Here is a 12,225-nt window from a genome sequence, read left to right as displayed (position 1 = left end):
CAACTGATCTCAACTATTCAGTGTACTGGCACAATTGTGAATGGTTTTAGGGGAAAAAAACAATCCACTGTAGATGTTTGAGATACTCCTCAATTCTAAATATTTACACACACACAGCCCTGTGTACTTCTGTAAATCCATGACAATGAAGCTAAACTTGTCAGCATCAGATCTGTTAACATTTATTCTCTCAGTACAGACTAACAGGACCAAAAATGCCACTCCTGGCAGCCTTCAGACACAACATGTGACCTACATAACAAAAACCAACTATCAGCAACTGCTGTGAACACAACTGGCAATGCAGCACTGCACACATCTTTTATTAGATATTTACAACACAATCACACCATCTGCAAAATCTCTGGATTCAAATTATACAATTTACATAAAAATACTTCTCAAGCTCAAAGCCATTTTAATTTACTAATAAGGAGTGCTTGGGGGATGAAGGTGTCATTTACTGTAAGCACAAACTGTAGATAACTGACTCTTTTTGCATTGTGTAAGTGCAGGCACACCACAGCACCAGGTCAGTTACTCCTCCAGAAGAGGAGCCAATCATGAAACAATTACATTTTACAAGACTATTCAGTAAGCTCTAAACTCAAGACTGAATTTTGCCAATATAGCACACAGCCAGAGACAGAAGGGCAACAGGCACCTTTCCATCAGGAACAATTCCATGTACACCAGACTCACCACTGATGTGGGAGAATCTGAGTCCCAACATGGAGTCCTCATCACCTTTTCATTCAAGTTCACCCTTAAAATTTTAGTTAAGACCAAAAATGCCAGATTAAAACCACAACTGCACTGTTGCAGTTTTCCTAACAAGGTGTATGTCAATTTTGAAGGTCTTTTCTGGTTTTCCATTTCATCAGAGCTGCTGATTTAATTTGGTGCTAAAGACATCCCAGAATTATACAACTGGATATTCTGGATATATTCTTTATGCAGACTCTTAGCTACAACTACAACCTTACAAAAAGAAATCCAGAAAGAAAATCTTGCATAAAAGCGAACTGAGAAGCTGTCTGAAATACAAATGTACATAAACCATGTCCTGACAGTAACTCATCCATGCTTCAAACACAGGGAATGTTGACTTTGATTTGGTTTGTGTTTTTTAAAAGTTCTCAAACTGCTAACAGCTCACTGGCTCCTAACAGTAAGGCCTTGGCTACTATTCTCAGGGATTATGGATTAAAGAACTCTCGAAATTTGTTTCTTCCCACAAAAAAAAATGAACCTCTTAAATATAAAAGTTGTTTAATATGCATTAGCTCAACAACTTAACCTTCCATCACACTTTAAAATACTACATAAAGGATTAGAACATTTAAAAGCACAGTATTAGTAATGCCACCACCAGCAAGATCTTGACCAGGAAATTTCCCTCACCATCACCCTCTACAAACTACAGTCTTGCACTTTCAAACTTACTGTACATTGTCATTTGGCATGGTTACATAACTTACTGCTTATTTACACAGGGCTGGGGGTTTGAGAAGTTGCAAAGAATTCTGTTTCAAAGCTGAATGTGGGAATCACATCCTTCAGTTTAAGTAATTCCTTACTACCAAAACATTTTGTGTCTGAATAGTTCTGTGGGTTTTTTTGGAGACTCCAGTGGGGTGGGGGCTGCACAAGGGCCCCCCTGGCCTGGCAGCCTGACCTGGATCTTTGGGCAAAGCCAGCCCAGTCTGCCTCTGTGCAGGGAGCCCAGTCAGCCAGCAGGGACACACAGCACGTTTTACTTTAGGGGGGGGGAAAAGAAGTATATATATTACATATTTTTTAATATAAAAAGCTCTTAATAAAAAGATTAAAACTCAAGAGTCAACATTATATGAGTATCTATTGTTAAGATAAACGAGCAACAACCTGTTCCTGCTCAGGTTCATTAAGGAATTGCACTATGTGCTAAAACTCCTACAAAATGATTAGCAGCATTGTCTCAGCATTCCTACACTGTCTCTAAAGCAGGTGCACCATGCACGGCTCCCTCTGCAGAGATGCTCAGACGGTGCCTCCTGGTAAACACTGCTAAGTGCATTACACAGACAACTTCTGCAGCAGTTACTGTAACCAACTTAGAACCAGGTGCAAACCCAGTCAGAAACTCCTACTAAGTACTAGTTCTAATTACTTTTCACAGCCTGTTCAAATACTAAAATTTTCCTATGTTCTTGTGTTTTACCTTCTTCAGTTGGTGCTGACTTTGAATGAATTTTCCAGCTTTTCCCAAAGTTAATTTTGTTCGACATTTTCCAACTCACAACTATGACCACAAATACATTTTTACACACACTGCTTGGTTTTTTTTTTACTTTCTTATCCAACTTCACACAAATAGGAATTTTTACAAAAGATGAACAAAATTACAAGCTTTACAGAAAAGCAAAAGGAAATTCTAAGGTCTATAAAATCCTTAAAACATACATACATACTTTGTTCCAGCAGCAGTCCTGTATACAGACAGCACATATATATTAACCTGTAACATGGATATGTGGTCACACAGGTCACTTACAGCCTCTGAGTGCTTCCACGAGGGCCTCAGCAGGGAGTGGTCCTTGCAGAGCAGCCACTCCACAGTGTGACATCCTGGCGTGCAGTGCCTGCTTCTGCTGTCACCAGCTGGTGTGGAAAAAGGCAGGATTTGGGATCAGCATAAGGAAATGTTGGGCACTTTCAGCAAACACAGAATGGGATTGTGAATTCCAGTGGACAAGCGAAAAAGTCAACCTGAGGCTCGATGCTCCCCTGAAAGCAGCAGCAGCTGCTCTGGGACAGTTGCAGTCCAAAACTTGAGTATTCTTCAATCACACAAAGTAAAGGATTTTTTCCATTTCTCCTGATGTACACAAACCATCCTATATCCATTGACTATTGTGCCCTAAGACTTGCAACATCAGAAGTTATGGTCACAGGTGTTGCTGTTTATTCTATCTAAGTGTAACTCACCCCCAGCCATCACTTTGTAAGATTTAATAGCTCAGTCTAGTGGTTAAGTCAGTCATGTCTAAGTGCTGTTTGCTAGCCAAGGCTTCTACCATTACAAGAATCAGCAGTGCAAGGGCAAATCCACCACTACAGAATGCTGAACTGGAATTTTTACAGTAATGCACATAGATTTATCCATTTCTCATTCCAGCACTGCATGGATTTACTGCCACACAGTTTGCTTATATTTTCCAACACCAATGCATTTTGGTACACATTAAATGTGTTTGTTTTCTTACTCTTCTTTTTTTTTTTGGCTGCTGTAATAGTCAGATCTATTAAAGAAATTAATGTAAGTAGCATGAACAGGGGCAGTGCAATGAGCAATACCTATCTATAGTTTTCCCTTAGAAGAAAACACTCACTAATGCTGTGTTTAAAATTGTCCCTATTTCAAAAGTAAAAACAGCAGTCCATTGGAAAAAGACCAACAACATCTACAAACTAGGTGTTCCTATGGACAAGGATGAGGAACCAAAGCTTTGAAGGTCTCAGTGCTTCTTTATTCACAAGGAATATTAGCTAGCTTCTGTCCAGCTCTCAGTGTGCCAGATCAGAATGACTGACACTCAGAGCTCGCGAGTCTGTCAGACAATTATTTCGTTCCTGCGTGAAGGGGAAAAAAACAAACAAAGAAATTAAGCACATGTCCAGATAGTTCAAGCAAACAAACAAAATACCAGTTTTAACAAATGGGAACAAACATAGGGAACTACTGAGAACCATTCATGCTGGATAGGGAGATGCTTTCCAGAGTCCTATAAACATATTTTTCCCCAATTTTTAACTAGCAATACTATAAAGCATAAACACCCTTACAATCCAGCCTAAGCCTCAGAAATGCAAGAGCCCATTTATGGGAATTGCCATGGGTATGGATAGTGGAGGGACCACAAAAGTTCACAAGAAGAAAGAACTGATTTTACTACTGGGTTGTACAACCAACAAAAATCCCCTCCTCTGGAAGTGACACCAGTTTAACACACTGGGGACCCATCCAGTCAGGGGCACCTGGGACACAGCTCTCTGACACCCTTGGCACTGTGGCTGCAGAGAATTGTGCTTTACCCTGGACTGGTTTTGGCTGAACTTCACCCCGAGCAAAGTTTTGCTCACACTTCAACCACAGAGAACTCTGCAGCACATTCATCAGGATCACACAGCTCCACCACCTCTACACCACTGGGGAGTGCAACAAGAGCCACAGCTGGAGCCTCCCTGCTGCTACTTTAGGAGATGGTGATGAAGATCCTCACCTACGGTTTTGTTAGTAGAGAAGCAATTTTATCCTCCTAAAATTAGTAGCAGTTACTGTGTTAGTAAAACACACAGCAGTGTTTAGAAGAACATTGCTCACTCATTTGACAATTTAAACAGTGATTTGTTAGGTAAAAACAGGCAATGAGGAGTAGCACTTGGGCACACCATGAACAGTTAAGCAAAATAAGTTTTTATATTAGCAGAAGCACAACACAGATCAGACAAACTTTTGAGACTGCTCCTGTGCCACCTCAGAAACAACTGAAGTGTTTAAGGGCACCTGGTAACATACAGCAATTACAATGACAGGGCTCTTTGCAATAAATGGGCTGAATTAAAAAATATTGAAAATATTGGGCTTTAACAGTTCTTCCATTTTTAAGTTGCTTTTACAAGAATGTAATATTCCATAAGCTTTATATCCACTGTAATAGAAGTCCAAAGCAAGAGACTGCTTGGTATCATAAAAGCCAATGCTCTTTCCTGGTTAGACTTGAACCCTTTCTTAAAATTAATCATAATTCACCAAAGTGTCAGAGAATGATGCCTTAAGCACAGCCTTCAAACACCTTACTGAAGTAGGATCTTACAATCACTGTGAGGTTGTTGGGTTATTATTTATCACACTCTTTTCATCCCAAACCCTACTAACAGTATTTATTTTTGTAAGAGTATTGTAGGGCTTCTTACTTGAAAATGATCTTCAGTAGCCTTGCCACCCATGTTAAGAACATTCAGAGAACTGGCACGCTTCATGCTGCAACCAGGACAGTGAACATGCAAGGATAAACTGATCAGAATGGCTGAAAACTACAGCTCTAAAAACACAAGTACAACAACGAGCAATGCACAGTGAAGGGAGGGGGAACAATGCCTCACAACTGATCTGAGGCACAGCCTTTAGGGTAACAACTACACAACTTCAAATAGATTTGCACTCACTTCTAATTACATACAAACCCCCCTGAAATTACATGTTCCTGGGAGCTTAAACATTTCAGGCAACTGATTTAACTCAAAATCTCAATTTTTAAAGCATATCAAATTAATACAGTGACTTACACTGAGTTTTAATTAATAATGAATTAATTATCAGTTTCAATTTTGTGTGGCTTCTTACAAAAGCATCAAAACATTCAAACAGTTTAGGAAAAAACATCTGAAAGATGACTTTGTTGTGTAGGCAGCATTTACCTTGAAAAATCTACAACAGAAGTTAGTTTGGTACTTTCTGCCTCATTTAGCTAAGCCTTCAGAATAAATTTTTAAAAGCATTTTAAAATGTTTTATTTTAAGTATTTCAAAGTGAAAGGAAATAAGATGGGTTGCTGCTGTTAACTTTGGTTGTGCTTTTGGCTTTACAACACTTCAAGCAGTGGTAACATGGACCCTGGAATACAGTATGGAAAGCAATGGAAAAGGGGAAAAAATTAATCACCAACCAGGAGCTACTACAGTCAAAATATCACTGCATTAACTGCAGTATCTGCTGCTCTTTCAAATGAGAATTAATTTGTAGGTAAATAATTTACCTCCATTTCTCAAATAGACACAAAATTTAACAAAAAATATTTTCAAGTTTTTGCATCATGAAATTCACAGTCAGCCCTAAGACTCCTACCGTGGGATGTCTGATGTCCTTCACACCAGTGCCTGTCCACTCCTCAGAATATTCTGCATTTGCTCTGATTTTTCACAAGCTCTTTACCTATTTCAGAACTGAAGGAGGGCTCTGAATACATATTTGATGAACTGGTCACAAGACAATGAGCCCCAACCCTGCAGTGCTACCTGCAGCTCAGGACAACTGGCTAAAGCAAACTTTCCAATGCCTTCCAGTAACATGGGAAGGTTTTTCCATACACATCACATTGGATATTAACCAGATTTCCTTCCTACTGAAGCAACACTGCTCACAGTCAAAGCACAAGTTTGAAATGCTTTGGTAAAGCAAAAGCTGAGCAGGACAATGAACCAAAACATGAGGCAGCAGCTTCCACACAGCACAGCCTGGCTGGTTCTCCCAGCACTAGATCTGGGTGTTCCAAAGCCAGAAGCACAGAATTTACAATATCTGACATGAGTGTTAGCAACAACAAAGCAAGGACTCATGCATGGTGTACACCTCTCATTTATTCAAGGAAACGGGTACAACAGGGGTTATATATGGAAGTCAAAGGAAGTTAATCTGTAAAACAAACAAAATGTTACAGAAAACTCTCCAAAAGAGCACAAAGGTTTATGGAAAACATTCCAGGGAAACAGAAAATCCACCAGTAGAAGTTCACACGGGTGTTTTAGGTTCTTGCTAAAGTGCCAATTAAAAAAAAAATATTAATACCTGAGATACTACGTTGTTTGTGGGTTGGTCTTTTATTTGTTTGGGTTTGTTTAAATCAACACTTTTAAGAACTTTAAGTCTAGCAATTGCACTTATAGTTCCCTCCATGTTACAAACATGACTCCACAAAGAACACGCAGGAATTTTTTTTTGTGCATAAGTAATAGCAATAATGAAAGCTTGATTTTTTCTTTTAGATTAGAGATCTTAACTGTTCTGCTGTGTGGTCATTATTTTTGAAGTGACAAAATAAAGAACACTAAATAATCAAAGTTAAATTATTACAGAACTGAATTTTCTAAAGAACTGATACCTTGCTTCCGGTATTGCATGTTTCAAAGAGCAGTTTTAAGATACTTATTTGTCAAAAAAGGCATTTGCAGGACTGTAAAGAAACAATCTCCCCGATGAGTTTTCCATTTCATTCTCTTCAACCTTCTGTATCAAGTAACAACATGGACACTAAGTCCTTCCTTCATCCTGTGAGTCATTGTTATTCAAGTATTTCTCACTCAGCGCTCACACCAGCACTGTCAATTGCTATTTAGAGAAGCAGAGTACAAACAAGAGGTGTAAATCGAGTTCTAAGTAAAGCCTTCCTCGAGACACAGGCAGGGAATGCACTGGCAAGGAGGGAGGCACAGAAGTGTTCTGCCTGGAGTGGCTGCCTTCACAGCAAGGATGATTTAGAGTTGTGCTGTCTGTATTGAAGTATTCAGCTGTCAAACACACTAAAACCCAAAGGTCTGCATGGTAACAACTGAATATGCCTTTTGCTACACTCAGAGGAAGAAAAAAAATAATTCTATTCATTTAAGTTTCTTCACAAAATGAAATCAAAATGATTTCTTGGAATACCAATATGTAAGCTATGCTTCATGACCTACAAAGCTGGTGTTTAATACCAGAAGTTTCTGCATCTGTTATTAAAACCAGCTAATATAAATCAGGATTTAAAAACTCTGTTTACTACAAGAACAGAAATGACAGCATTTATTGTTCTATACACTGGAAGTGCCTATCTACAGAAAAGCCTGGCAATATAATACACTTATTGTAAGTTTTATTCCTTGAGAACTATGGTGACATCTAAAAACAAGATAATTTTGTCAGAAAGGGAAAGCAAGGAAGATACAGCTTTGCTTTCAGTTTTGTTTCACATTAATGCCTCCATCTGAGGAAATCTCACCTGGTGCTCCAGAGCCCAGGGTGTAGCTCATGTCAGCCTGGGGAGAGGACTCTGCCCAGCTAACACAGCTCAGACAGTAACAGGGCAGGTGAGTCCTCACAGGCTCTGCAAAGCCAAACATCTCCAGTTCTATGTGAGCATCATTTTCTACACCCAAAACATGGAGTTATTTACCTGCAGAAAGAGCTAGCTATAAATACTACAAATACTATATAGTATACTATATATACTATATAGCTATAGAAAACAAGGAATAAACCTCCTGGCTTTTGTGAAACTGAAAGCCTTTCCACATCTCACAAAAATGAGGAGAAAATGCAAATTCAGCTATGGATAAATGTATCTATTCATACAACAACACACCTGAACTATGATGTATGAACTCTGGACAGAATTGAATAGAAACAGAAAACCAATGTATAAAGCTGCTAATACTGAAGGAAAAAAAGGAAAAAAAAGAAGAAATCTCCCTTTTATTCTATTTTGGCTTACCTTTGTTTTCCCTAAAGCATTTTACATTTACATATTTCATTCTTCTAATCTTGTGCTTTCCATAGTTTATTCCCAACCTCTTATCTCAGAGGTAGTTCTTAATGATGGATCAATAAATGCAAAGGAATTTTGGCCTTCAATTCTATTCAATGCTTTCCACATGAAGTGTTTGGCAGTGAAATTTTAAATAACAACTCTAAAATTCAGATCAGGCTGAATTTGAAACAGATATGCAAGGAAGATAATTCTACATGTACTGCTGCTGTACTTCATGTTTTACAGCCATAAAAACAGTAAGACAAAACTTCACTGGAGCACTTCCAGAAACACAGTGAGACCTTGCCTCCAAGTCACTGTCTTAACTAATACCATCATCATCATCATCTACCACATTACTCAGATTCAGCTGCTCCATCAGAAGCTACCCCAAGTTCTCCAATATGACTGTTTTAAAGCACAAATTCACACTGTCAGTTTCCTGTCAACTAAATAAGTTGTAGTTTTTCACAACAAGGGCAAAAACCCTGTAAAATTGACTGCAATTGTGTTGGGGGTGAGGGGAACACCCAGAAGTGCCACTATGAAAAGCAGCAGGTCCATTTTAACATTTCAACTTCTCTGCAGCAGCCATTAAGTGATGAATGGTTTTATGGATTTATAAGAAATATTACATTAAAATCCATCATCACATGGCAAGTTGGGAAGAGTGAGCAGTCACACTCAGTAAATGTGGATTTTTACCAGATTTCATTGGAGCCAAAATGTTAGTAAGATGCACAACTAGGCTCAAGTTTTTTCAACTTCTCCTCTGCTCTCTGACATCTGAGTCTTCCAAAACCAGAAACCAAGAGGGGCTTCAGTTGGTGATTCTCTTTATGCTCACAGCAACATATAAAGTTATATCAAGAATATATCAAGATACTAAGCTATATCGAGAATGTTAGTTGCAGGTTTAGTGTATTCAGGCTTTTACTGTAAAAACCAGTAATATTTATTATTCTCCACTGCTGTGTGAAAAGAATAATTTTGCAGGTAATTAACATTTATCAGTAGTTCTATGAAGCTTTTCTAATCTTCAAGTAGGTAAAGCAACAAAAAAATAATTAATAGAGTTAAATATAAATCCTCAGATGTTACTGAACTTACAATGGAAGTCTGGAAGTTTAAGAAGTCATTTCCTATTTTATTTTTCTTTAAGACATAGCTGTGTCTGCTATGCAGCTAGCTAAGCAGGGAAGGGAACACTGCCCTAGGAGCTCCCCTGGGCTGCAGCGGGGCACAGAGCAAGGGACAGAGCACAGCCAAGAGCAGATAAGGAATTACCCTGGGTTCTTTGGTTCACTGTCCCGGGAATTTCCTCCCTTCAGCTTCCTAACCAGCTTCTCACTGCTGCGCCTAAGGGAGGCTCGGAGCTTGCTAAAGGAGCCACTGCGCTTTAGGGATCCCGTGCCATCCTGAAAGAAATGAACACATGTGAAACTGCAGGAGCTGCTGCCCTCCCCCAGCCTGCCCTGAAAACAGCTCAGGCATGAATTAGTACTTTTTAATTGCTATTAATATATGCTTATACTGTATACATTTACCTAAACATGTAATTCCATACAGCTACGACTTTACCGAAGCAAAAGGGTTCCTTCCAAAGTGCAACAAAGATTTCTAAATGTGAACACATGCCCAAGCCACAATTCTTCATTCATAAAGCCCCACCACAATAGTCCAACAATTCACCACCACCATTTCATATGAGCACATCATGGTTACAGAGTACGAGCCCCAAGCAAAAGCATTCCATCATCTTTCTACAGATCTACATTACTTGCAAACATGTTTAACCTTAAAATCCTTAAACAAAAATATTTCTGATCAGAAATACTTATAGTCAAATTCCTGTGCTTCATTTTTAATTTTTACCAAAAAAGTAAACCACAATGAAATTCATTTTTCCTATATTGCATTCATGTTTTACACTGCTGTGCTGACCCAGAGTGACCACGATTCTATTTTTAAATGTTTTTGCTCTTGCAAAACCCCAACAGTTTAGTAAGATTAGAAGTGACCACTTCCTACTCCACAGAAAACCTATGTGATTATGAAAGAAGAGTTGAAAAAGAAAAAAGCACTACTAAGCAAAGACAGACACCTGAGTTGGAGTGAGTTTATTAGAAGTTAGAAAGACAAATACACAAATCACTGAACACCAAGATTAGTAGAGAAAAGCATAATTGCCAAAATCTCACACAAAGACTAAACAGCAATGCTACTTTAGAATAATTGTAAGTGAAGACATCCAGAGTTCCATATTGATGTTAACCATATAATAGGTCTCTAAATACATTTTAAAGCACTTGGAGAACATGCTTTACTTTTACGGGTTTGGTTTTTCTCCTGTAAAGATCACCATCATGCCATTTCAATAATACCTTGTGTGATACTTTTAACTACCTTTATTCCATAGTGAACAGCTACTTATAAAGGTCATTGTTACTTGTTTGGTTTTTTTTTTTACTAATGTATTACACAGCAAATGGTTGTAATAACATTTGGTATGACTAGATACATATCTGGCAAAGCTACACAGGTACAGAAATAGAAAACCAAAAATGACACCAGCACTGAAGGAATGGCCAGTTTACAGGGAAGTGTAGCTCTGACAAGAATCTTAAGGGGTTTGCTAAAACACAGCAGTCAGTACTGAAGAGAGAAGTTAAAGCTTGAAGATGGTGCACGCCCGTCATGCAGGAGACAGTATAAGAATCACAAAAGGCATCTAGGCCTGTCAGAAATGGAGAGAGAAAAACTGAATGAAACTGTTGGGAAAAATTCAACAGTTTTCAATTTTGAGCAGTTAGTTTACAGTATTTCTAGGTCATGTTCAAAACTTGTTTTTTTTTTCCAGAGTAACTATTTGGACAGCCCTTAAGTACAAAGTGCAGGCCCTTGCAATTACCAGAACCTACATCTTCATGCAGTTTCACCTACATCACTGAGATGGGACTGACAAATGAGCATGACTGATGCTGTGCATTTAAGTTAGAATTTGTGTGAAATACAAAACACCTTTAACAAGAAATAGCTTTGCTATTACATTTCAGAAACAAAAAAAAAAAAAAAAGGATTTTTTTTCAGCTGACATTCACAAAAAAAAAGGAAAACAAAATAAAAAAGGAGAAATAATAGAGCAAAGTGCATTCATTTCAGCTTTAACTTCTGTCAGGAATTTTCCTTGAAACAAAAGTGCAAGAAGAAAGAGGTCTTCACCTAACCTCCAGACAAAATTCTCATCATTCCCTTAAGGAACTAGAATCCAACTGGCCTGGGTCAGTCCACTTTCACAAGTATTTTTAGAACATATCTGTGTTTTTGTCTATATTTATAATCCAAGTGGAATTTTCTCTACTGTCCCTAATGCAGTGAGGGGCAGCTGAAACAATGTACCTTTAAAATAAACTGTGGTTCAATTTGCACACTTTTAATTCTTTGTACAAGTACAGAGACCATTACTGATAGGTTCATGATACCTGTCTTGAGAGCCTTTGCCTATAGCAACTGGAATAAACAGTAATTAAAATTATCCTTGGAAATGGCAAAATGCCCTGCTACCAAGTGATCAGAAGACCTAAATCTAACTGAGTATTTATGCTTCAAACTAAATTGCATATGTTGTTCACACTTAAAGACAGATTTCAGCTTTGCAGGAATAATTAAACTGAATCTAAATTCCAGCTAGGAGTACTAGATCAGTGAAAAGGCTAAATATTCCTGTGGTTTGCAATCAGCAATACTAGAGTAGTGAAAATGATCCAAAGGCAAGACAAATTTGGTAGGTATAGAGTATAACTCTATACAGTAAACATAACTAGAAAAGTAGGAATAAGCAGACAAGCTTTTGGGTACCTCAAAAATAAAAATATCAAACTCCTAAGTTAAACACTGA

The 12,225-nt window shown here is 38.1% G+C and overlaps 1 protein-coding gene across 8 annotated transcripts in view; it reads right to left on the bottom strand.

Annotated features, from left to right (window-relative positions):
* Positions 1-74: 74 nt before the first annotated feature.
* The window catches only part of KLC1 (kinesin light chain 1), a 46,699-nt gene continuing 34,548 nt past the window's right edge, over positions 75-12,225 (bottom strand). For 4 of the 8 annotated variants that reach the window (XM_059474776.1, XM_059474778.1, XM_059474774.1 and 1 more), the window contains exons 14-16: positions 9,615-9,745; positions 4,960-5,026; positions 75-3,615 (exon numbers count right to left, since the gene is read on the bottom strand). In XM_059474776.1, the coding sequence (XP_059330759.1) occupies positions 3,550-3,615; positions 4,960-5,026; positions 9,615-9,745 (264 nt within the window). In that variant the 3' untranslated portion in view covers positions 75-3,549. Of the gene's footprint in view, positions 3,616-4,959; positions 5,027-9,614; positions 9,746-10,432; positions 11,065-12,225 lie in introns of those variants that run through there. The other 4 variants (XM_059474779.1, XM_059474780.1, XM_059474782.1 and 1 more) reach the window with 2 other exon arrangements.

Source organism: Ammospiza nelsoni, chromosome 6, assembly GCF_027579445.1.
Source record: "Ammospiza nelsoni isolate bAmmNel1 chromosome 6, bAmmNel1.pri, whole genome shotgun sequence".
NCBI lineage: Eukaryota > Metazoa > Chordata > Aves > Passeriformes > Passerellidae > Ammospiza > Ammospiza nelsoni.
The sequence above is the reverse complement of the archived record's forward strand: the minus strand, read 5'-3'. Positions and strand labels throughout refer to the sequence as shown.